The 27,457-nt window shown below is 49.5% G+C and overlaps 1 protein-coding gene across 1 annotated transcript in view; it reads left to right on the top strand.

Moving 5' to 3' along the window:
• The window catches only part of TMEM237 (transmembrane protein 237), a 103,032-nt gene extending 77,219 nt beyond the window's left edge, over positions 1-25,813 (top strand). The window contains exons 9-11 of the mRNA XM_063932604.1: positions 7,573-7,666; positions 19,325-19,446; positions 24,425-25,813. Of these exons, the coding sequence (XP_063788674.1) occupies positions 7,573-7,666; positions 19,325-19,446; positions 24,425-24,492 (284 nt within the window). The 3' untranslated portion in view covers positions 24,493-25,813. The remainder of the gene's footprint in view (positions 1-7,572; positions 7,667-19,324; positions 19,447-24,424) is intronic.
• Positions 25,814-27,457: the final 1,644 nt, after the last annotated feature.

Genomic DNA, 27,457 nt, shown 5'->3' with positions numbered 1-27,457 from the left:
GACCATGGGGATTATACCAAAGCTCCCAAACAGGCGGGAGAGTGCGGATGACTCTGCAGCACCGAATGAGAGAACTCCAGGTCCTCCTTAGCCAGAGTATCAAATTTGTAAAATTTTACAAACGTGTTCTCCCCTGACCACGTAGCTGCTCGGCAAAGTTGTAATGCCGAGACCCCTCGGGCAGCCGCCCAAGATGAGCCCACCTTCCTTGTGGAGTGGGCCTTTACAGATTTAGGCTGTGGCAGGCCTGCCACAGAATGTGCAAGTTGGATTGTGCTACAGATCCAACGAGCAATCGTCTGCTTAGACGCAGGAGCACCCATCTTGTTGGGTGCATACAATATAAACAACGAGTCAGATTTTCTGACTCCAGCTGTCCTTGCAATATATATTTTTAATGCTCTGACAACGTCCAGTAACTTGGAGTCCTCCAAGTCACTTGTAGCCGCAGGCACTACAATAGGCTGGTTCAGATGAAATGCTGACACCACCTTAGGGAGAAAATGCGGACGAGTCCGCAGTTCTGCCCTGTCCGAATGGAAAATCAGATATGGGCTTTTGTAAGATAAAGCTGCCAATTCTGATACTCTCCTGGCAGAAGCCAGGGCTAGAAGCATGGTCACTTTCCAAGTGAGATATTTCAAATCCACCTTATTTAGTGGTTCAAACCAATGAGATTTTAGAAAGTCCAAAACCACATTGAGATCCCACGGTGCCACTGGAGGCACCACAGGAGGCTGTATATGCAGCACTCCCTTAACAAAGGTCTGGACTTCAGGGACTGAAGCCAATTCTTTTTGAAAGAAAATCGACAGGGCCGAAATTTGAACCTTAATAGATCCCAATTTGAGACCCATAGACAATCCTGATTGCAGGAAATGTAGGAATCGACCCAGTTGAAATTCCTCCGTCGGAGCACTCCGATCTTCGCACCACGCAACATATTTTCGCCAAATTCGGTGATGATGTTGCACGGTTACTTCCTTCCTTGCTTTAATCAAAGTAGGAATGACTTCTTCCGGCATGCCTTTTTCCTTTAGGATCCGGCGTTCAACCGCCATGCCGTCAAACGCAGCCGCGGTAAGTCTTGAAACAGACAGGGACCCTGCTGAAGCAAGTCCCTCCTTAGAGGTAGAGGCCACGGATCTTCCGTGATCATCTCTTGAAGTTCCGGGTACCAAGTCCTTCTTGGCCAATCCGGAACCACTAGTATCGTTCTTACGCCTCTTTGCCGTATAATTCTCAATACTTTTGGTATGAGAGGCAGAGGAGGAAACACATACACCGACTGGTACACCCAAGGCGTTACCAGCGCGTCCACAGCTATTGCCTGCGGATCTCTTGACCTGGCGCAATACCTGTCCAGTTTTTTGTTGAGGCGAGACGCCATCATGTCCACCATTGGTCTTTCCCAACGGGTTACCAGCATGTGGAAGACTTCTGGATGAAGTCCCCACTCTCCCGGGTGAAGATCGTGTCTGCTGAGGAAGTCTGCTTCCCAGTTGTCCACTCCCGGGATGAACACTGCTGACAGTGCTATCACATGATTCTCTGCCCAGCGAAGAATCCTTGCAGCTTCTGCCATTGCACTCCTGCTTCTTGTGCCGCCCTGTCTGTTCACATGGGCGACTGCCGTGATGTTGTCCGACTGGATCAACACCGGTTTTCCCTGAAGCAGAGGTTCTGCCTGGCTTAGAGCATTGTATATTGCTCTTAGTTCCAGAATGTTTATGTGAAGAGACGTTTCCAGGCTCGTCCATACTCCCTGGAAGTTTCTTCCTTGTGTGACTGCTCCCCAGCCTCTCAGGCTGGCGTCCGTGGTCACCAGGATCCAATCCTGTATGCCGAATCTGCGGCCCTCCAATAGATGAGGACTCTGCAACCACCACAGAAGAGACACCCTTGTCCTTGGAGACGGGGTTATCCGTAGGTGCATCTGAAGATGCGACCCTGACCATTTGTCCAACAGATCCCTTTGGAAAATTCTTGCGTGGAATCTGCCGAATGGAATTGCTTCGTAAGAAGCCACCATTTTTCCCAGGACTCTTGTGCATTGATGTACAGACACCTTTCCTGGTTTTAGGAGGTTCCTGACAAGCTCGGATAACTCCTTGGCTTTTTCCTCCGGGAGAAAAACCTTTTTCTGAACCGTGTCCAGAATCATCCCTAGGAACAGCAGACGAGTTGTCGGCATTAACTGGGATTTTGGAATATTCAGAATCCACCCGTGCTGTTTTAGCACTTCTTGAGACAGTGCTAATCCCATCTCTAGCTGTTCTCTGGACCTCGCCCTTATTAGGAGATCGTCCAAGTATGGGATAATTAATATGCCTTTTCTTCGAAGAAGAATCATCATCTCTGCCATTACCTTTGTAAAGATCCGAGGTGCCGTGGACAATCCGAACGGCAGCGTCTGAAACTGATAGTGACAGTTTTGTACAACGAACCTGAGGTACCCCTGGTGTGAGGGGTAAATTGGAACGTGGAGATACGCATCCTTGATGTCCAAGGATACCATAAAGTCCCCCTCTTCCAGGTTCGCTATCACTGCTCTGAGTGACTCCATCTTGAACTTGAACTTCTTTATGTACAGGTTCAAGGACTTCAGATTTAGAATAGGCCTTACCGAGCCATCCGGCTTCGGTACCACAAAAAGAGTGGAATAATACCCCTTCCCTTGTTGTAGAAGAGGTACCTTGACTATCACCTGCTGAGAGTACAGCTTGTGAATGGCTTCCAAAACCGTCTCCCTTTCGGAGGGGGACGTTGGTAAAGCAGACTTCAGGAAACGGCGAGGTGGATCTGTCTCTAATTCCAACCTGTACCCTTGAGATATTATCTGCAGGATCCAGGGATCTACCTGCGAGTGAGCCCACTGCGCGCTGTAATTTTTGAGACGACCGCCCACCGTCCCCGAGTCCGCTTGAGAAGCCCCAGCGTCATGCTGAGGCTTTTGTAGAAGCCGGGGAGGGCTTCTGTTCCTGGGAAGGAGCTGCGTGTTGCTGTCTCTTCCCTCGACCTCTGCCTCGTGGCAGATATGAATAGCCCTTTGCTCTCTTATTTTTAAAGGAACGAAAGGGCTGCGGTTGAAAAGTCGGTGCCTTTTTCTGTTGGGGAGTGACTTGAGGTAGAAAGGTGGATTTCCCGGCTGTAGCCGTGGCCACCAAATCTGATAGACCGACTCCAAATAACTCCTCCCCTTTATACGGCAAAACTTCCATATGCCGTTTTGAATCCGCATCGCCTGTCCACTGTCGCGTCCATAAAGCTCTTCTGGCCGAAATGGACATAGCACTTACCCGTGATGCCAGTGTGCAGATATCCCTCTGTGCATCACGCATATAAAGAAATGCATCCTTTATTTGTTCTAACGACAGTAAAATATTGTCCCTGTCCAGGGTATCAATATTTTCAATCAGGGACTCTGACCAAACTACCCCAGCACTACCCATCCAGGCAGTCGCTACAGCTGGTCGTAGTATAACACCTGCATGTGTGTATATACTTTTTTGGATATTTTCCATCCTCCTATCTGATGGATCTTTAAGTGCGGCCATCTCAGGAGAGGGTAACGCCACTTGTTTAGATAAGCGTGTTAGCGCCTTGTCCACCCTAGGAGGTGTTTCCCAGCGCTCCCTAACCTCTGGCGGGAAAGGGTATAATGCCAATAATTTCTTTGAAATTATCAGCTTTTTATCAGGGGCAACCCACGCTTCATTACACACGTCATTTAATTCTTCTGATTCAGGAAAAACTATAGGTAGTTTTTTCATACCCCACATAATACCCTGTTTAGTGGTACCTGTAGTATCAGCTAAATGTAACGCCTCCTTCATTGCCAAAATCATATAACGTGCGGCCCTACTGGAAAATACGGTTGAATCGTCACCGTCACCACTGGAGTCAGTGCCTGCGTCTGGGTCTGTGTCGACCGACTGAGGCAAAGGGCGTTTCACAGCCCCTGACGGTGTTTGAGTCGCCTGGACAGGCACTAATTGATTGTCCGGCCGCCTCATGTCGTCAAACGACTGCTTTAGCGTGTTGACACTATCCCGTAGTTCCATAAATAAAGGCATCCATTCTGGTGTCGACTCCCTAGGGGGTGACATCCTCATATTTGGCAATTGCTCCGCCTCCACACCAATATCGTCCTCATACATGTCGACACACACGTACCGACACACAGCAGACACACAGGGAATGCTCCTAACGAAGACAGGACCCACTAGCCCTTTGGGGAGACAGAGGGAGAGTTTGCCAGCACACACCAAAAGCGCTATATATATATCAGGGATAGCCTTATAATAAGTGCTCCCTTATAGCTGCTTTGTTATATCAAAATATCGCCATAAATTTGCCCCCCCCTCTCTGTTTTACCCTGTTTCTGTAGTGCAGTGCAGGGGAGAGACTTGGGAGCCGTCCTGACCAGCGGAGCTGTGAGAGGAAATGGCGCCGTGTGCTGAGGAGATAGGCCCCGCCCCTTTTCTGGCGGGCTCGTCTCCCGCTATTTAGAAAAATCAGGCAGGGGTTAAATATCTCCATATAGCCTCTAGGGGCTATATGTGAGGTATTTTTAGCCTTTATAGGTATTCATTTGCCTCCCAGGGCGCCCCCCTCCCAGCGCCCTGCACCCTCAGTGACTGCCGTGTGAAGTGTGCTGAGAGGAAAATGGCGCACAGCTGCAGTGCTGTGCGCTACCTTTAGAAGACTGCAGGAGTCTTCAGCCGCCGATTCTGGACCTCTTCTGACTTCAGCATCTGCAAGGGGGCCGGCGGCGCGGCTCCGGTGACCATCCAGGCTGTACCTGTGATCGTCCCTCTGGAGCTTGATGTCCAGTAGCCAAGAAGCCAATCCATCCTGCACGCAGGTGAGTTGACTCCTTCTCCCCTCAGTCCCTCGCTGCAGTGATCCTGTTGCCAGCAGGAATCACTGTAAAATAAAAAACCTAGCTAAACTTTTTCTAAGCAGCTCTTTAGGAGAGCCACCTAGATTGCACCCTTCTCGGTCGGGCACAAAAATCTAACTGGAGTCTGGAGGAGGGTCATAGGGGGAGGAGCCAGTGCACACCACCTGATCTGAAAAAGCTTTACTTTTTGTGCCCTGTCTCCTGCGGAGCCGCTATTCCCCATGGTCCTTTCAGGAACCCCAGCATCCACTAGGACGATAGAGAAATTACTTGGCGCAGTCGCAGTGCGAATATTGCGCATGCGTACTAAGCAGAATTTCACTGCGATGCGATGAAAATTACCGAGCGAACGACTCGGAATGAGGGCCTATATCTCTGACTACATATCCTCTGTCCGCAGTGTACTATGTCTCCGACTACAGAGCCCCCTATCCGCAGTGTACTATATCACTGACTACATACCCTCTGTCCGCAGTGTACTATATCACTGACTACATACCCTCTGTCCGCAGTGTACTATATCACTGACTACATACCCTCTGTCCGCAGTGTACTATATAACTGACTACATACCCTCTGTCCGCAGTGTACTATATCACTGACTACATTCCCTCTGTCCGCAGTGTACTATATCACTGACTACATACCCTCTCTCCGCAGTGTACTATATCACTGACTACATACCCTCTGTCCGCAGTGTACTATATCACTGACTACATACCCTCTGTCCGCAGTGTACTATATAACTGACTACATACCCTCTGTCCGCAGTGTACTATATCACTGACTACATACCCTCTGTCCACAGTGTACTATATCACTGACTACATACCCTCTGTCCGCAGTGTACTATATCACTGACTACATACCCTCTGTCCGCAGTGTACTATATCACTGACTACATGCCCTCTGTCCGCAATGTACTATATCACTGACTACATACCCTCTGTCCGCAGTGTACTATATAACTGACTACATACCCCCTGTCCGCAGTGTACTATATAACTGACTACATACCCTCTGTCCGCAGTGTACTATGTCACTGATTACAGCGCCCTCTGTCCGCAGTGTACTATATCTCTGACTACACACCCCTCTGTCCGCAGTGTACTATATCTCTGACTACATACCCTCTGTCCGCAGTGTACTATGTCTCCGACTACAGAGCCCCCTATCCGCAGTGTACTATATAACTGACTACATACCCTCTGTCCGCAGTGTACTATTTAACTGACTACGTACCCTCTGTCCGCAGTGTACTGTATCACTGACTACATACCCTCTGTCCGCAGTGTACTATATAACTGACTACATACCCTCTGTCCGCAGTGTACTATATCACTGACTACATACCCTCTGTCTGCAGTGTACTATATAACTGACTACATACCCTCTGTCCGCAGTGTACTATATAACTGACTACATACCCTCTGTCCGTAGTGTACTATATCACTGACTACATACCTTCTGTCCGCAGTGTACTATATAACTGACTACATACCCTCTGTCCGCAGTCTACTATATAACTGACTACATACCCTCTGTCCGCAGTGTACTATATCACTGACTACATACCCTCTGTCGGCAGTGTACTATATCACTGACTACATACCCTCTGTCCGCAGTGTACTATATAACTGACTACATACCCTCTGTCCGCAGTGTACTATATCACTGACTACATACCCTCTGTCCGCAGTGTACTATATCTCTGACTACATACCCTCTGTCCGCAGTGTAATATGTCTCCGACTACAGAGCCCCCTATCCGCAGTGTACTATATAACTGACTACATACCCCCTGTCCGCAGTGTACTATATAACTGACTACATACCCTCTGTCCGCAGTGTACTATGTCACTGATTACAGCGCCCTCTGTCCGCAGTGTACTATATCTCTGACTACATACCCTCTGTCCGCAGTGTACTATGTCTCCGACTACAGAGCCCCCTATCCGCAGTGTACTATATAACTAACTACATACCCTCTGTCCGCAGTGTACTGTATCACTGACTACATACCCTCTGTCCGCAGTGTACTATATAACTGACTACATACCCTCTGTCCGCAGTGTACTATATAACTGACTACATACCCTCTGTCCGCAGTGTACTATATCACTGATTACATACCCTCTGTCCGCAGTGTACTATATAACTGACTACATACCCTCTGTCCGCAGTGTACTATATAACTGACTGCATACCCTCTGTCCGCAGTGTACTATATCTCTGACTACATATCCTCTGTCCGCAGTGTACTATGTCTCCGACTACAGAGCCCCCTATCCGCAGTGTACTATATCACTGACTACATACCCTCTCTCCGCAGTGTACTATATCACTGACTACATACCCTCTGTCCGCAGTGTACTATATAACTGACTACATACCCTCTGTCCGCAGTGTACTATATCACTGACTACATACTCTCTGTCTGCAGTGTACTATATCTCTGACTACATACCCTCTGTCTGCAGTGTACTATATAACTGACTACATACCCTCTGTCCGCAGTGTACTATATCACTGACTACATACTCTCTGTCCGCAGTGTACTATATCTCCGACTACAGAGCCCTCTATCCGCAGTGTACTATATAGCTGACTACATACCCTCTGTCCGCAGTGTACTATATCTCTGACTACATACCCTCTGTCCGCAGTGTACTTTGTCGCCCTCTTTCTGGCACTGAGCCAGCAAATGACAAGTGACCGGATAAACTTCTACACCCCTCCCACACAGAACGGCAGCCTATGGTAAGACTTCATCTTCTAACAATAATCGTACTGTTACATTGTGTTACCGGAGTCCATAATAAGTCGTAGTTCAGTATAACTATAAACGGGATAACTTGTACTTTGTATCACATTGATTATACAAATGTCATATTATTATTTTCTCTTTCATCCACTAGGGGACACTGGAGTCTTATACAGTAGGGGTGTGAAGCTTGATACCGGAGGTGTGGCACAATCTAAAAATTAGCATTGTCTGCACAGCCGGCTCCTCCCCCTTCACATCCCTCATCCCTCAGTTTGAAAAATTGTGCCAAGGAGGTAACAGGCACAGAAGGAGCTCCTGCCCCATTTCAATACTGAGACTGAGTTACCCTAATGTAAAGGGGGACAAAGTCTGAAGAATAGAGAGACAATGATCCCTACTAAAGGGGATCTGCATCTCTCCTCAGAAAATCCGGAGCACAGAGTCAGCAGTGAGTACTGGTTGTAAAAGGGCCCAAGTTATAGTTTAACCTTAGATACAGGGCATACAGTAACTAAGCCCTGGGAAGCTTTCCCCACCGCCCCCCTCCTTCCGCTGGCGCTGTGACAACTCCCTGGCCAGCTATACAAGGGATCAGTGTTTAGATCCCGCTTCATGTCAGCTCCCCCGTCCGCCCCTCCTGCCACTACAAACGGAGGGCTGAGGGAGACACACTGCGGCTGTCAACGGCACCGTATAACGCCGCCGCTTAAACACAGGGGGGAACAGCGGGCTGTTACAAAAGCGCGTCCCCTCCCGCTGAAATCTCTCGCGGCTAGCAGCCGCAGCTTCCCCTGCACCCGCCGGGACTCGGGCTGTATCCCCCACACGCCTCCCGCCGTCATCGCTAGTACGAGGGCGCGGGGGGCTGGTAACGCTGACGGGGGAAAAGAGCAGCAGCGGCTTCTTATACGCTGCTGCCTTATAACTGGCAGGCTAGCAGCAAGCTCCTCCGCCGCTCCCCTTGTATAGACCTCCCGCTGCCAGCGCAGCACTGGGGGACAGCAAAGGGGGGGAATGTATAGAAAGTCTCCTCTTGGCAGTAACAACGGGCTGGTGCAGCCGTAAAAGGGGGCAGAGTGACCACTTTAGTGATTATGTGTATATATATATATATATATATATATATATATATATTAAATATATAGTGGCGGCCATTTTAAAACTATTAGAGGCGCCTAAAAGTTTCTATTAGAAGGTATACGCCCCCTTTAGAATAGTCAGGCTTCCAGACCAGTCATAGCAGAGGAACGAGTTGTTTTATGATAGAACACTGCTCCCTCTACTGGATATTTTATATGTTAGGACTCTGCTGCAATGGATTTTCAATGTACTCTAACAAAGAGTTGGATATATATATATTTCCAAGGGACTTCTAAACAAAAGATCCTGACGAAATAAAGGGAACAACTGGATCACAAACCTGACCCCAGAACTGAAATACAGTTGGGTGTGCGAGGGTGACAACGGCTGGTGATATTTTTTTATTATTATTATTATTATTATTTTTATTATTATTGTTATTATTATTATTATTATTACTTAATTTTTTTATATACGGATGGGTCCAACATTTATCTTGACCTTTAATAAGATTAACTGAGACTGGCCAGTCGGACTTAATTCCCTGCTGTAAGGACTTAATCCCCTGCTGTATTGTTCGAGAACAATAGCCGAAGGGTTTTTTGCTAATAAGTCATGTTGGCCATATGCGCAACTAGTCGAGATAACCGGGGACCCATCTGTAGTATGTAAAGTAAAAAAAAAAAAAAAAATCCAGCTAGATGAATCCGGTGTACCTTTAATATCCATCACCCGTTACGGTCTTTCTGTTCCTATTATAAAGGTGGAAAGCACTGAGGAGCGCTCTCTGGGGTGCGGCTTCAAATGTTAAAAGCACTTACCAAGAGCTTATTATGTGTGCACAAACTGTAATAAGATCAGCGCTAGTTTGGGTGACTCCCGGGTATGCGTTTCCTGTTTATTTAAAGGCGCTCAACATGGGAGCAAGGTTCCGCCACGGTCAAGCTCTGACAAAGCTTTCAAAAGCAATGTCAAAATCCCGCAAACAGCAGTCAAAGGGGCTGAGGGATTATCAAAGACCATGGAGGTATTCTGATTTAACTTAATCCCTCCTGCACAAGCATTATGCAATGTGAGCAGGGCGTTTCGGAGAACCCTCCCCATCTTACACGAAGGAGGATGAGGGTCTTAATATAGATGAAAGGGCGAGATAATTGAGTCTGCCTTAGATCAGGAGCTTAGATTCCCTTATAAAAGCGGTTATGTAGATCCTACGCTTCCTGACGTAAGGAGTTCAGGAACCAGAGAGTTTTCGATCTATTCGTATCCCTCTCCTCGTTGACAAATGTCACCTATGCCTAAAGTGACCGCCTTAAAGGATATGTCATGTCGCAGGGTGCACACTGCATTAAAATAATTTTATAACAGCACATTTGTCGCTTGGGCTGGGCGTAAGAAAGTAGCCTAGAGGAAATTTCTCAGTTAGCGGAGCATATTCGAAAATCTGCGACTTATATGTGCCAGACTTCAAGGGTCGCTAGTAGAATAGCATCCCGCATCTCCATTTTGGCCATTTCCACTAGAAGAATTTTATGGCTCAGAGAATGGCTAGTGGTCTACGATTCCCGGAGTAGAGGCTATTCCATTTTGGGGTTTAGATGTTATATGATGAGTTCGACAAGTAGATTTTGCAGGCAACTGCAGTGAAATCTACCGTTCTACCTATTTCTTACTCAAGCACCACTTCACACGTTACAGGAGGTTGCTCGGGACCAGTGTTTAAGTTCATTCGATCGTTGTCGTACCTAGCCAGAAGACAGTCGACACCAGAAAAGCATGACGGTCTCCCTGCTCACCTGGGGTCCACCTTGAGGACGTCTGGGCCAAAACATCACCAGACGTCTGGGTCAGCAAGATATTTCCCAGGGTTACAGGATAGAGTTACAGGAGTGTACACTCAGGCTGTTTTTCTCTATCGTCCTTGTGGATGCTGGGGTTCCTGAAAGGACCATGGGGAATAGCGGCTCCGCAGGAGACAGGGCACAAAAAGTAAAGCTTTCCGATCAGGTGGTGTGCACTGGCTCCTCCCCCTATGACCCTCCTCCAGACTCCAGTTAGATTTTTGTGCCCGGCCGAGAAGGGTGCAATCTAGGTGGCTCTCCTAAAGAGCTGCTTAGAGAAAGTTTAGCTTAGGTTTTTTATTTTACAGTGAGTCCTGCTGGCAACAGGATCACTGCAACGAGGGACTTAGGGGAGAAGGAGTGAACTCACCTGCGTGCAGGATGGATTGGCTTCTTGGCTACTGGACATCAGCTCCAGAGGGACGATCACAGGTACAGCCTGGATGGTCACCGGAGCCGCGCCGCCGGCCCCCTTGCAGATGCTGAAGTAAGAAGAGGTCCAGAATCGGCGGCTGAAGACTCCTGCAGTCTTCTAAAGGTAGCGCACAGCACTGCAGCTGTGCGCCATTTTCCTCTCAGCACACTTCACACGGCAGTCACTGAGGGTGCAGGGCGCTGGGAGGGGGGCGCCCTGGGAGGCAAATGAAAACCTTTTTTGGCGAAAAATACCTCACATATAGCCCCCAGAGGCTATATGGAGATATTTAACCCCTGCCAAGATTCACTAAATAGCGGGAGACCAGCCCGCCGAAAAAGGGGCGGGGCCTATCTCCTCAGCACACAGCGCCATTTTCTCTCACAGAAAGCCTGGAGAGAAGGCTCCCAGGCTCTCCCCTGCACTGCACTACAGAAACAGGGTTAAAACAGAGAGGGGGGGCACTGATTTTGGCGATATTGAGATATATATAAAGATGCTATAAGGGAAAACACTTATATAAGGTTGTCCCTATATAATTATAGCGTTTTGGTGTGTGCTGGCAAACTCTCCCTCTGTCTCCCCAAAGGGCTAGTGTGGGTCCTGTCCTCTGTCAGAGCATTCCCGGTGTGTGTGCTGTGTGTCGGTACGTGTGTGTCGACATGTATGAGGACGATGTTGGTGAGGAGGCGGAGAAATTGCCTGTAATGGTGATGTCACTCTCTAGGGAGTCGACACCGGAATGGATGGCTTATTTAGGGAATTACGTGAGAATGTCAACACGCTGCAAGGTCGGTTGACGACGTGAGACGGCCGACAAACTATTAGTACCGGTCCAGGCGTCTCAGAAACACCGTCAGGGGCGTTAAAAACGCCCATTTACCTCAGTCGGTCGACACAGACACAGACACGGACACTGAATCCAGTGTCGACGGTGAATAAACAAACGTATTTCTCATTAGGGCCACACGTTAAGGGCAATGAAGGAGGTGTTGCATATTTCTGATACTACAAGTACCACAAAAAAGGGTATTATGTGGGAGTGAAAAAACTACCTGTAGTTTTTCCTGAATCAGATAAAATAAAATGAAGTGTGTGATGATGCGTGGGGTTACCCCGATAGCAAATATTGGCGTTATACCCTTTCCCGCCAGAAATTAGGGCGCGTTGGGAAACACCCCTTAGGGTGATAAGGCGCTCACACGCTTATCAAGTGGCGTTACCGTCTCCAGATACGGCCGCCCTCAAGGAGCCAGCTGATAGGAAGCTGGAAAGATATCCTAAAAAGTATATACACACATACGGTGGTTATACTGCGACCAGCGATCGCCATCAGCCTGGAGATGCAGTGCTGGGTTGGCTTGGTCGGATTCCCTGACTGAAAATATTTTATTCATATAGAGCATTTAATAGGATGCATTCTATATATATGTACGTGAGATGCACAGAGGGATATTTGCTCTCTGGCATCAAGATAAGTACGTTGTCCATATCACCCAGAAGATGTCATGGACACGACAGTGGTCAGGTGATACAGATCCCATACGGCACATGGAAGTATTGCCGTATAAAGGGAAGGAGTTAGTTGGGGTCGGTCCATCGGACCTGGGGACCACGGCAACAGCTGGGAAATCCAACCTTTTTACCCCAAGTTACATCTCAGCTGAAAAAGACACCGTCTTTTCAGCCTCAATCCTTCCTTTCCCATGAGGGCATGCAGGCAAAAGGCCAGTCATATCTGCCCAGACATAGAGGTAAGGGAAGTAGACTGCAGCAGGCAGCCCCTTCCCAGGAAAAGAAGCCCTCCACCACGTCTGCCAAGTCCTCAGCATGACGCTGGGGCCATGCAAGCGGACTCAAGGTGGGGGGGTAGTCTCAAGAGTCTCAGCGCGCAGTGGGATCACTCGCAGGTTGACCCCTAGATAGTACAAGTATTATCCCAGGGGTACAGATTGGAGAGTCGAGACATCTTCTCCTCGCAGGTTTCTGAAGTCTGCTTTACCAACGGCTCCCTCCGACAGGGAGGCAGCATTGGAAACAATTCACAAGCTGTATATCCAGCAGGTGATAATCAAAGTACCCCTCCTACAACAAGGAAAAGGGTATTATTTTTCCACACTATATTGTGGTACTGACGCCAGACGGCTTGGTGAGACATAGTCTAAACTGAAATCTTTGAACACTTACATAAAAGGTTCAAATCGAGATGGAGTCACTCAGAGCAGTGATAGCGAACCGGAAAAAAGGGGACTATATGGTGTCCCTGGACATCAAGGATTACCTCCATGTCCAAATTTGCCCTTCTCAACAAGGGTACCTCTGGTTCGTGGTACAGAACTGTCAATATCAGTTTCAGACGATGCCGTTTGAATTATCCACGGCACCCCGGGCCTTTTACCAAGGTAATGGCCGAAAAGATGTTTCTTCAAAGAAAAAAGGCATCTAAATTATCCCTTACTTGGACGATATCCTGAAAAGGGCAAGTTCCAGAGAACAGTTGGAGGTCGGAAGAGCACTATCTAAAGTAGTTCTACGACAGCACGACTGGATTCTAAATATTCCAAGAATCGCAGCTGTTTTCCGACGATACGTCTGCTGTTCCTAGGAATGATTCTGGGCATAGTCCAGAAAAAGGTGTTCCTCCGGGAGGAAAAAGCCAAGGAGTTATTCGACCTAGTCAGAAACCTCCTAAAACCAGGCCAAGTATCAGTGCATCAATGCACAGGAGTCCTGGGAAAAATGGTGGCTTCTTACGAAGCGATTCCATTCGGCAGATCTCAGGGGATTTGCTGGACGAATGGTCCGGATCGCATTTTCAGATGCATCAGCGGATAATCCTGTCTCCAAGGACAAGGGTGTCTCTTCTGTGGGGGCTGCAGAGTGCTCATCTTTTAGAGGGCAGCACACTCAGCATTCAGGACTGTGTTCTGGGGACCACGGATACCAGCCTGAGAGGCTGGGGAGTAGTCACACAGGGAAAAAATTTCCAAGGAAGTGTGGTCAAGTCTGGAGACTTCTCTCCACATGAATATACTGGAGCTAAGGGCAATTTACAATGCTCTGAGCCTAGGAAGACTCCTGCTTCAAAGTCAACCGGTGCTGATCCAGTAGGACATCATCATGGCGGTCGCCCACGTTATCAGACGGGGCGACACAAGAAGCAGGAGGGCAATGACAGCAAGGATTCTTCGCTGGGCGGAAAATCATGTGATAACACTGTCAGCAGTGTTCATTCCGGGAGTGGGCAACTGGGAAGATTTCCTCAGCATAAATGAATTCCACCCGGAAAAGTGGAAACTTAATCTGGAAGTTTCCACATGATTGTAAACCGTTGGGAAAGACCAAAGGTGGTTATGATGGCGTCCCACCTGAAGCGCCAGGTCAAGAGACACTCAGGCAATAGCTGGGACGCTCTGGTAACACCGTCGGTGTACCAGTCGGTGTATGTGTTCCATCCTCTGCTTTTCATACCCAATGTATTGAAAATGATAGGAAGGAGAGGAGTAAGAACTATACTCGTGGCTCCGGTTTGGCCAAGAAGGACTTGGTTCCCGGAACTTCAAGAGATACTAAGAAGGGTCTTGATTCGGCAAGAACCGTGTCTGTTCCGGGACTTACCGCAGCTGCGTTGACGCCAAGGCGGGTGAACGCCGGATCCTAAGGGAAAGAGGCATTCCGGAAGAGGTCATCCCTACCCTGGTCAGAGCCAGGAAGGAGGTGACCGCACAACATTATCACCACTTAGGTGAAAATATGTGCCAGGGTGTGAGTCCAGGAAGGCTCCACGGAAGAATTTCAACTAGGTTAATTTCTACATTTCCTGCAAACAGGAGTGTCTATGGGTCTCAAATTGGGTCCATTAAGGTTCAAATTTCGGCCTGTTGTTTTTCTTCCAGAAAGAAATTGGCTTCAGTTCCTGAAGTCCAGAAGTTGTTAAGGGAGTACTGCATATACAGCCCCTTTGATGTCTCCAGTGGCACTGGGCGATCTCAACGTAGTTTTGGGATTCCTAAAAAATCACATTGGTTTAAACAACTCAAATCTGTGGATTTGATATATCTCACATGGAAAATGACCATGCTGTTGGTCCTGGCCTCGGCCAGGCGAGTGTCAGAATTGGCGGCTTTATCTCACAAAGCCATATCTGATTGTCCATTCGGACAGAGCAAAGCTGCGGACTCGTCCCCAGTTTCTCCTTAAGGTGGTGTCAGCGTTTCACCTGAACCAGCTTATTGTGGTACCTGCGGCTACTAGGGACTTGGAGGACTCCAAGTTGCTGGATGTTATCAGGGCCCTGAAAATATAGTTTCCAAGTTGGCTGGAGTCAGGAAATCTGACTTGCTGTTTATCCTGTATGCACCCAACAATGCTGGCTGCTTCTGCTTCTAAGCAGTCGATTGCTCGTGGGATTGGTAGCACAATTCAACTTGCACATTCTGTGGCAGGCCTGCCACAGTCTAAATCTGTTAAGGCCCATTCCACAAGGAAGGTGGGCTCATCTTGGGCGGCTGCCCGAGGGGTCTCGGCATTACAACTTTGCCGAGCAGCTACGTGGTCGGGGGAGAACACGTTTGTAAAATTCTACAAATTTGATACCCTGGCAAAAGAGGACCTGGAGTTCTCTCATTCGGTGCTGCAGAGTCATCCGCACTCTCCCGCCCGTTTGGGAGCTTTGGTATAATCCCCATGGTCCTTTCAGGAACCCCAGCATCCACAAGGACGATAGAGAAAATAAGAATTTACTTACCGATAATTCTATTTCTCGGAGTCCGTAGTGGATGCTGGGCGCCCATCCCAAGTGCGGATTATCTGCAATACTTGTACATAGTTATTGCTAACTAAATCGGGTTATTGTTGTTGTGAGCCATCTTTTCAGAGGCTCCGCTGTTATCATACTGTTAACTGGGTTCAGATCACAGGTTGTACAGTGTGATTGGTGTGGCTGGTATGAGTCTTACCCGGGATTCAAAATTCCTCCCTTATTGTGTACGCTCGTCCGGGCACAGTACCTAACTGGAGTCTGGAGGAGGGTCATAGGGGGAGGAGCCAGTGCACACCACCTGATCGGAAAGCTTTACTTTTTGTGCCCTGTCTCCTGCGGAGCCGCTATTCCCCATGGTCCTTTCAGGAACCCCAGCATCCACTACGGACTCCGAGAAATAGAATTATCGGTAAGTAAATTCTTATTATTAGCAGTGTGAGGGCCTAAGGTGCCCGTTGCGAGCAGGAGCGTTACAGAAGGCAAATTCAAAGACTCCTAGATACAAAGGCTTAAGTCGCCAGTCCCTGACCCTCAATGAGGAACGGGATTTTATTCAAAACTTTTGGTAATGCAAAATACCTTCATATCCCGATTTTGACCCCTCACCAAGCTTACTTAAGATTTGCGCCAGTGTGGGATTACTACCGAATCAGGGCCCTGCCATTCGGTCTATCATCAGCCCCAAGAATCTTTATAAAGATCATAACAATAGTGGTGACAGGATTGAGACAGTTGAGGGTCACGATCATACCTTCTCAAGACGATCTACTGATATAGACCTCATCTCAGAAACAGCTGATAAAGGATGCTCAGCATCTCATCAAAGTAATCCAACCTCATGCTAACTCAACGGACTCAATTCCTCGGTCTCATCTTGGACACTATACAATTGAGAGTATTCCTACCAGAGCACTAGATCCAGGACCCACAAGGGTTAGTGGCTCAGGTACTAAGGACACAGACGGTTTCTCTACACCTCTGTGTGCTACTTCTCGAGAAGAGGGTGGCGTCATTCACAGCTCTCCGGTACGGCAGACTTCATTCCCGACCATTCCAGATGAAACTCATTGCTCAGGGAGCAGATTCGCACTGGCTTCTACATCAAAGAATCCAACTTCCACCACGCATACGAACCTACTGATTTGGTGGTCGTTGCAAAAGAATCTCGCAGCATGCAAGAGATTCGGCATTTGGGATTGGAGGATCCTGACAACGAACGCCAGTCTCAGAGGTTGGGATGCCGTCCTAGTGGTACAAAGTCCTAACGGTTGGCAGATTCAGGATGGAATAAATCCAGTCAGTTATTGCGGGTTTAGAACATAAAGGGCAGCCTGCCCAAATACATTCTCGAACTGAGAGCAGTTTGCGGTGCGCTTCTCTTAGCCGCAGACCTAGTCATGGGTCAACACTTAAAGATACAGTCGGACAATGTCACGATGACTGCTTGCATAAACCATCAAGGAGGAACAAAGAGCAGGATGGCGTTAATGGAAGCCACAAAGATCTTGTTGTGGGCAGTAAGGCAAAACATCATCCTCTCGGCAGTGTTCATTCCAGGTTTGGAAAACTGGGAAGCAGATGATCTCAGCTGCCAGGACATGCATCCGGGAAAGTGGTGCCTACATACACAGATTTTCGACAGGGTGGTGAGGAGATGGGGTCTACCTCTAGTCGATCTAATGGCGTCTCGGCGAAACCATCAGCTGCCCAGATCTGTGTCCAGGACAAGATATCCAGCAGCAGAAGGAGTGGACGCAGTAACACTTCCTTGGTGTTACAGGAGGGTTTTTTATTTCTCCACCTTTCCCACTCATACCCAGGGTTCTGTAACGGTTGAACCAAGAATGAGTACGGGCAATTCTAATTGCACCAGATTGGCCCCACAGGAGTTGGTACTCAGTCCTGCGAGGGTTACTGGTGGAAGATCGTTGGCGATTACCTCAAAGGGAGGACCTGCTATCTCAGGGACTGTTCCAACACCAGACCTACATAGGCTGCATTTAACGGCGGGGCTATTGTAACCTGGATCTTAACACACAGAGGGATACCAAGAACGACCGTTCCTACGATAATTAACGCTAGGAAGCCGGTCACAGCCATGCACTACTACAGGATATGGAAGATGTGCATGGACTGGTGTCAAGAACGTGGGTGGAATTCAAAGAACTTCCACTTATCCAGACTTCTGCTGTTCCTTCAGACCGGTCTAGATATAGGACTAAGGCTGGGTTCTCTGAACGTTCAAATTTCGGCTCTCTCCATCCTATGTCAACAAGCGGTTAGCATTCTTGCCAGAGGTTCAAGCCTTTTTACAGGGGGTTCTGAGGATACAACCCCCTTTTCGCCCTACAAATGCGCCATGGGACTGTAATTTGGGTTGGAATTTTTCAGATCTCCTACGTTTGAGTCGTTAGCAAAAACAGAGCTGAACTATATCTTTTGGAAGGTCACGTTATTGCTTGCCTTGGTTTCGGCCAGGCGGGTTTCTAAGTTGGGAGCCCTATCGTGTAAGAGTCCTTTGAATGTCGCATGGGGTTAAAGCAGAACTCCGTACAAGAACAGGTTTCCTTCCTAAGGTGGTTTCGGGGTTTCACGTAAACCAGCCAATTGTGGTCCCATCTTTTCAGAGTCTCACAGATGGGGAAGTGTCTTTGGATGTTGCCCAAGCTTTACGGGTATACGTACAAGTTACGTCTGCCTTCAAACTGTCGGACCATTGTTTGTTCTTTATAATGGGCCAAAGAGGGGTTGGCCAGCATCTAAGCTAGATGGATTTGACTTGCCATTTGGCAAGCTTATGGTTCCTGTGGCAAACAGGTTCCGGCTCAGACGGGTGCTCCTACCAGATCATAGGGTGCCTCGTGGAGGGCCGTCAGAGGTGTTTTCACTACTCAACTTTGCAGAGCGGCGATGTGGTCCTCAGCCCACACGTTCGCAAAATTTTACAAGTTTGATGACTTTGCGTCCGGACACTCTAAGTTCGGACGTTTAGTTTTGCAGACCACTGACAGCACGCCCTCCCTGGGGGATAACTTTGGGGCGTCCCCTACTGTATATGACTCCAGTGTCCCCTAGTGGATGAAAGAGAAAAGAGGATTTTGGTACTTACCGATAAATCCATTTCTCTGAATCCTCTAGGGGACACTGGACGCCCGCCTCGGTGCTGTCAACCTGCTGTGTTCAAGGTTCTTGTTCAAACAGTTTGTGCAAACAGCGTTGGTTTTTCTGTTAAGAATTCCTCGGAAGCGTTTTGATATGTTGTACTGTTCGGTTCCTCGCCATGTGCTCTAGTTTCATGTCCTGCTCTCTCGGTCAAATTTTCCAAACTGAGGGATGAGGGATGTGAAGGGGAAGGAGCCGGCTGTGCAGACAATGCTAATTTTTAGATTGTGCCACACCTCCGGGTGCAAGCTTCACACCCCTACTGTATATGACTCCAGTGTCCCCTAGAGGATTCAGAGAAATGGATTTATCGGTAAGTACCAAAATCCTCTTATTTCCTCCAGCTCTGCAAATACCACTCTAACTGTCTACGTCTTTGTTTTGGTGCCAGGCAAGAAGGCACAGAGAGTCAGATCCTGCAGCCGTGGATTGTGGTGAATCTGGTTGTAACCCTTCTGGTCGGCATTGCCTGGCTATTCCTGTCCTACCGGCCAGACCTAGATCACAGTGAAGGTACAATCTATGGTGTGTGTACCCAGATGGGCAGATGCTGCTGTGTGACTGTGTTACGGAGATAGCATTACATACCGAGTAAAGACTAAGATGAGCCTGGGCGACTTTATATATACTTACCAAACAGAGAGATGCCCCCAAAGCATGGGCACAAGTATATAGGACAGTCATGCCAGAGGTTACTAATTAGTGCACTTACTCAGCGCAACGTTCTAGGCGTATTTCTCCCAGATCTACCAAGCGCTGCGTAACGGTTTCTTCCTTGGTGGGTGTCATGGGGACAGAGGAGGGATGAATGGGTGGGTGTCATGGGGACAGAGGAGGGAGGAATGGGTGGCCGTCATGAGGACAGAGAATGGGTGGGTGTCATGGGGACAGAGGAGGGATGGGTGGGCGTCATGGGGACAGAGGAGGGAGGAATGGGTGGGTGTCATGGGGATAGAGGAGGGAGGAATGGGTGGGTGTCATGGGGATAGAGGAGGGATGGGTGGGCGTTATGGGGACAGAGGAGGGAGGAATGGGTGGGTGTCATGGGGACAGAGGAGGGAGGAATGGGTGGGTGTCATGGGGACAGAGGAGGGAGAGGTGGGTGGGCGTCATGGGGACAGAGGAGGGAGAGGTGGGTGGGCGTCATGGGGACAGAGGAGGGAGAGGTGGGTGGGCATCATGGGGATAAAGGTGGGATCGGTGGGTGTCTTGGGAACAGAGGAGGGATGGGTGGATGTCATGGGAACAGAGGAGGGAGGGATGGGTGGGCGTCATGGGGACAGAGGAGGGAGTGATGGGTGGGCGTCATGGGGACAGAGGAGGGAGGGATGGGTGGGCGTCATGGGGACAGAGGAGGGAGTGATGGGTGGATGTCATGGGAACAGAGGAGGGAGGGATGGGTGGGCGTCATGGGGACAGAGGAGGGAGTGATGGGTGGGCGTCATGGGGACAGAGGAGGGAGGAGTAGGTGGGTGTCATGGGGACAGAGGAGGGAGGAATGGGTGGCCGTCATGAGGACATAGAAAGGATGGGTGGGTGCATGGGGAAAGAGGAGGAAGGGATGGGTGGGCGTCATGGGGACAGAGGAGGAAGGGATGGGTGGGCATCATGGGGACAGAGGAGGAAGGGATGGGTGGGTGTCATGGGGACAGAGGAGGAATGGGTGGACGTCATGGAAAGAGTGGAAGGATGGGTGGGTGTCATGGGGACAGAGGAGGGATGGGTGGGCGTCATGGGGACAGAGGAGGGAGGAATGGGTGGGTGTCATGGGGATAGAGGAGGGAGGAATGGGTGGGTGTCATGGGGACAGAGGAGGGATGGGTGGGCGTCATGGGGACAGAGGAGGGAGGAATGGGTGGGTGTCATGGGGACAGAGGAGGGAGGAATGGGTGGGTGTCATGGGGACAGAGGAGGAAGGGATGGGTGGCCGTCATGAGGACAGAGAAAGGGTGGGTGTCATGGGGACAGAGGAGGGATGAATGGGTGGGTGTCATGGGGACAGAGGAGGAAGGAATGGGTGGCCGTCATGAGGATAGAGAAAGGGTGGGTGTCATGGGGACAGAGGAGGGAGGAATGGGTGGCCGTCATGAGGACAGAGAATGGGTGGGTGTCATGGGGACAGAGGAGAGATGGGTGGGCGTCATGGGGACAGAGGAGGGAGGGATGGGTGGGCATCATGGGTATAGAGGAGGGATGGGTGGGCGTCGTGGGAAGAGTGGAGGGATGAGTGGGCGTCGTGGGAAGAGTGGAGGGATGAGTGGGCTTCGTGGGAAGAGTGGAGGGATGAGTGGGCATCATGGGGACAGAGGAGGGATGGGTGGGCGTCATGGAGACAGAAGGGATGGTTGGGCGTCATGGGGACAGAGGAGGGATGGGTGGGCGTCATGGGAACAGAGGAGCGATGGGTGGGCGTCATGGGGACAGAGGAGGGATGGTTGGGCGTCATGGGGACAGAGGAGGGATGGGTGGGCGTCATGGGGACAGAGGAGGGATGGGTGGGCGTCATGGAGACAGGAGGGATGGTTGGGCGTCATGGGGACAGAGGAGGGATGGGTGGGCGTCATGGGAACAGAGGAGCGATGGGTGGGCGTCATGGGGACAGAGGAGGGATGGTTGGGCGTCATGGGGACAGAGGAGGGATGGGTGGGCGTCATGGGGACAGAGGAGGGATGGTTGGGTGTCATGGGGACAGAAAGGATGGTTGGGCGTCATGCGGACAGAGAAGGGATGGGTGGGCGTCATGGGGACAGAGACGGGATGGTTGGGCGTCATGGGGACAGAGGAGCGATGGGTGGGCGTCATGGGGACAGAGGAGGGATGGTTGGGCATCATGGGGACAGAGGAGGGATGGTTGGGCGTCATGGGGACAGAGGAGGGATGGGTGGGCGTCATGGGGACAGAGGAGGGATGGGTGGGCGTCATGGGGACAGAGGAGGGATGGGTGGGCGTCATGGGGACAGAGGAGGGATGGGTGGGCGTCATGGGGACAGAGGAGGGATGGGTGGGCGTCATGGGGACAGAGGAGGGATGGTTGGGCGTCATGGGGACAGAAGGGATGGTTGGGCATCATGGGGACAGAGAAGGGATGGGTGGGCGTCATGGGGACAGACGGGATGGTTGGGCGTCATGGGGACAGGGAAGGGATAGGTGGGCGTCATGGGGACAGAGGAGGGATGGGTGGGTGGGGTGATGGAACTGTGGAGGAAATCTAGTCCTACATTCTGTGCGTTCGTCTCTCCGTACTGCTCTGTGTGTTAGATCAGTAGTTGGAGCGCTTGGCGGTGCGCGTCCTCATAGATGTCGGTGGCTGTACGTCGTTCTCTCATAACTGACCATTCTAAAGCCAGAGATTGGCACATACTCCGAGACTCAGCGCTTTGGGGATGGATCCATCCCTGTAAAAGGGTTTCTGATGGGTCCAACCAGCCCATATCAGCCAATGAGATTTTTTATTCCCATTCCTAGACGGTACTAGATACATGATAGCTAGAATCTGATAGGCAGGTATTATTTATTATCAGTTATTTATATAGCGCACACATATTCCGCAGCGCTTTACAGAGAATATTTGCCCATTCACACCAGTCCCTGCCCCAGGGGAGCTTACAATCTATATTCCCTATCACATGTACACACACATTCACACTAGGGTTAATTTTGTTGGGAGCCAATTACCCTACCAGTATATTTTTGGATTGTGGGAGGAAACTGGAGAACCTGGAGGAAATCCACGCAAGTACGAGGAGAATATACAAACTCCACACAGTTAGGGCCATGGTGGGAATGGAACCCATGACTTCAGTGCTGTGAGGCAGTAATACTAACCACTACACCATCCATGCAGCCAGGTATCTTCTGCATATCATAGGATTGTCGCTGTCGGGCCAAGTGCTCCCCGCACCAGCGCCCTGGTTCTACCGGACTGTTATACGGATCACATGGAAAGTCACACCGGGCCTAATCAATGTCTGTACGCAGATACAATTGCAGTTCTCTCTGCTACAGTACTGCTGACATTCACATGTGACGCTGCCGCCCACCGCATCCGTTGCACACTCCGTCGCAATTGCGTACATATTGGCGGACTATACGCATGTACGGCGAACATTGAGGCTAAGGGCTGGTCTATGGCGCACACTGGTCACAGCAGTAGCGACTCAGACGCAGTGTATTTGCATGTACGATCACACTGCCATCAGAAGAGCCACGCCGTTGCCACCTCCTGTCAATCACGCTGCGACAGAGTTATCAGAGCGCGATCGCCGCGGCTCCCTTGTGCATGCGCATTGTGATTGCTGCACATGCGCAGTTCGCCAATAATCATTCCGTTGCCTTATCCTCGCTCATTGCGAGCAATCTAAAAATAGGCCCAAAATACAGTAATAAGCTAATGCAATAACAAAGAGTGTACGCTAAACTGCAGCGGCTGTATATACTTCTCCTGGTAATGGGAACATCACCTATATAACTTGTAGTATGGGTTATAGGAATATGTAGAACTCCAATGAAGAGGAAATGTGGCGGACCCTCTCTAGTTATCCTCTAAACAGGTAGAGAGATCGAGGAGTCCCAGCACCAAATCCTATGGGTAACGAGCGTACCCTACTCACTTTCTGAGGAGACAGGATATGTGCATAAATATTGCTTCAGGGTGTTGCAGTGCACTCCACTGTGCATGCACGGCACTCAGGCAGGTGGTTTCAGCAACCCTGACAAATAAGAGCTGGAACCCTATCCCTAAGAGGTTTCTTTAGATTGGCGTCAAACACAAATTAGGGGTACCCAACTCAGTCTCAGAGGGTGGGATCCACTCCTACAGGTATCTTTGTGTGGTCTTACGTCGTATAATGAATGATATACAGTAGATCTACATGAGCCCCAGAATATGAGGAGTAACGTGAAGCTTTGGAAGTGGTTTCCAGTTATGTAGATTAACATTTTACTGAAACTTTTAGAAAACAAGAAGTCCTTATGGGACCACCAGGAACTGATTAAACCAGCCCAACGTCCCTCTGTACAGGTAACAGTGTATGGTCCTAAACCTGGAGGCTTACCTGCAATGTCCGGATAGGAACCTATAACTGCCCCCGTGATTGGGGGCAGTTATAGTTCTCCCCTCTCTCATCTTAATGAAATATAACGTTTGTTCTGAACACTTCTTTTTCTTCTGAATATCTGAATCCTGCTGAGAACACGAGGTTTGTGTCTGCACATAAATGCTGCAGGTTGTGACCTTTTCCATCCCTGTAAAACGGCACAAGATGAAAGCGGAAACGTTACTTGCCCTATACTCCCTGATAGTATTAATGTCTGCAGAGACTGAGAGGAAGTGGTAGGTGGGTGACCCTGGGGCGCAGGACAGGTTTGTAGGCTTAGCACAATGAGGGATCGGCTTCTGAGACCCCAGAGTGCCTTTTACCTTCTCAGCGACATGCCTGTACTCTGCTGCTCTTTCTCATTAGTCCTCTGCACATTTTATTTCCTTTCATAGACTCCATGTTCATCCCGGAGGAGGAAGATTTCCCCGATACGGAGAAAGGAATAAAAATCCAGGCGTGACCCGTTTCCTGCCCGCTACATGATGCCTTTGCTGTTTTATACTGCTTTGTATACTGGCTTTATATTTTTATACACCTTTTATATGCGGTTTGTATTGATATCATTGTGTAAGGAATAATTTATTTTTGATAATTGTACAGTAAGTGAGAACGTGTTTCTGTGATGAATGTGGAATACGGTGTAGGTAGTGAATCAAGTGCTAATTGCCAATCTCTAGAATGTTTCCAGCATCAGAACTGTATTTAGCATGTGACGGAGACTCCAGCAGCTGTAAGAAATCGCCTGGTGCCCTATTTCCGTTGTACAGTTACAGGAACCCATTCCACCTTATTACGCTTTCATCAGCCGATTCCAGGGGGGGACTGGCTGTAGAGCTCACCAGGAAGATCCCCGGTTGCCCGATGTACCTGCGGGGCCTGTTTTGTGTGTTGTCATGTGTCCTCCCCCCCCCCCACGACAGGCAGCCATTCCCCTGCAAGGCTAACCCCCATCCCCTTCCCCCTGCTGTCAATCATAGTGTGATTCAGGGATGCGATCGCACTGTGACTGGGCGTATGTGCTGTGCGGCAGTAGTGCATGCGCAGTGTACAGAAAAACGCTCTTTTACAATTTTCGGTACTCTGTTTACCGAGTAAAATAATCCCCTCAGTACACTGCATTGTCCCCATCCATTCTGTTATTCCCTCCGGTGATGCTGCCATGGCGACACTGTGTGTTACCCCTCTTGTGCCGCACATGTCGGGTCACTCATTTCCCAATCCGCCCCTGGTCTCAGACACAAGGAAGGCAGCAATTGTGTACAATCAGGCCCTATGAGGAGAGATCCCGCCCCCTCATCAGACCCCACCCCCATTAGGGCTGCTTCCATACATTTCCTAGGCTAGTTTTCCATCCCTATCTGCCCCTGGCAGAGTCCCAGTGAAGCAATGGTGTGATTGGCTGATACGTCTTGGTACGTGGTATTAAGTCGCCACTAATTCCTAATACAGACCTGTATTTCCTATGCGGACGTTAGTAAATGAGGCCACGTTTGGTGCGTGATTTGTTGCCAATCATGTGTTACTAATGAGGGTATTTCCCGAGATAATGTAAGATTCCCCAATACCAGCACCAACATGTTTCATCCCTCCCAAAGTGTTCACAAGCTCCGTTACATAAATATATGTATATGGGGTCCCCGTCCCCCCAAACTACAAACCATGTAGAAGCCATAATGGGGAATGGTGAAATGAAGACTCGGCTTGTATGGAAAAGATCATTGGTTTCTCTCTGTCCTGTTTTTGCACCATGTTTAATAAATGTAATTGCTTGTCCATCCCGAGAGCGCCTCAGACCCATGATTCCTTCTCGCTGCCTCTCCGGAACTAATAGGTATACGGTGTCATCCACCGGGGTGATCGCCACGCTGTGCTGCAGTCAGGGAGTCCTCGCACTAAGGGTGTAACTCAGACCTGGTCGCTGGGCTGCGATCAGATAGTCGCCGCCCCCAGGGGGAGGGTAAATTTGCAGTGCAAAAATCCACCAAGGGGGTAATTCCAAGTTGATCGCAGCAGGATTTTTGTTAGCAGTTGGGCAAAACCATGTGCACTGCAGGTGAGGCAGATATAACATGTGCAGAGAGAGAGAGATTTGGGTGGGGTGTGTTCAATCTGCAATCTAAATTGCAGTGTAAAAAATAAGATTTTACTCACCGGTAAATCTATTTCTCGTAGTCCGTAGTGGATGCTGGGACTCCGTAAGGACCATGGGACTCCGTAAGGACCATGGGGAATAGCGGCTCCGCAGGAGACTGGGCACAACTAAAGAAAGCTTTAGGACTACCTGGTGTGCACTGGCTCCTCCCACTATGACCCTCCTCCAGACCTCAGTTAGGATACTGTGCCCGGAAGAGCTGACACAATAAGGAAGGATTTTGAATCCCGGGTAAGACTCATACCAGCCACACCAATCACACCGTATAACTCGTGATACTATACCCAGTTAACAGTATGAAATATAACTGAGCCTCTCAACAGATGGCTCAACAATAACCCTTGAGTTAAGCAATAACTATATACAAGTATTGCAGACAATCCGCACTTGGGATGGGCGCCCAGCATCCACTACGGACTACGAGAAATAGATTTACCGGTGAGTAAAATCTTATTTTCTCTGACGTCCTAAGTGGATGCTGGGACTCCGTAAGGACCATGGGGATTATACCAAAGCTCCCAAACGGGCGGGAGAGTGCGGATGACTCTGCAGCACCGAATGAGCAAACTCTAGGTCCTCCTCAGCCAGGGTATCAAACTTGTAGACTCTTGCAAAAGTGTTTGAACCCGACCAAGTAACAGCTCTGCAAATTTGTAAAGCCGAGACCCCTCGGGCAGCCGCCCAAGAAGAGCCCCTTTCCTCGTAGAATGGGCTTTTACAGATTTAGGGTGCGGCAGTCCAGCCGCAGAATGTGCAAGTGGAATCGTGCTACAGATCCAACGAGCAATAGTCTGCTTAGAAGCAGGAGCACCCAGCTTGTTGGGTGCATACAGGATAAATAGCGAGTCAGTTTTCCTGACTCCAGCCGTCCTGGAAACATATACTTTTCAGGGCCCTGACTACGTCCAGTAACTTGGAATCCTCCAAGTCTCAAGTAGCCGCAGGCACCACAATAGGTTGGTTCACATGAAAAACTGATACCACCTTAGGAAGGAATTGGGAACGAGTCCTCAATTCCGCCTTATCCATATAAAATACAGATAAGGGCTTTTGCATGACAAAGCCGCCAATTCTGATACACACCTGGCCGACGCCAAGGCCCACAGCATGACCACTTTCCACGTGAGGTATTGTAGCTCCACGGATTTAAGTGGCTCAACCCAATGCGACTTCAGGAAATCCAACACCACGTTGAGATCCCACGGTGCCACTGGAGGCACAAACGGGGGCTGACTATGCAGCACTCTCTTAACAAAAGTCTGAACTTCAGGCA

This window comes from Pseudophryne corroboree, chromosome 7 (assembly GCF_028390025.1).
Source record: "Pseudophryne corroboree isolate aPseCor3 chromosome 7, aPseCor3.hap2, whole genome shotgun sequence".
NCBI classification, from domain to species: domain Eukaryota; kingdom Metazoa; phylum Chordata; class Amphibia; order Anura; family Myobatrachidae; genus Pseudophryne; species Pseudophryne corroboree.
This window is presented reverse-complemented; position numbering and strand designations above follow the sequence as displayed.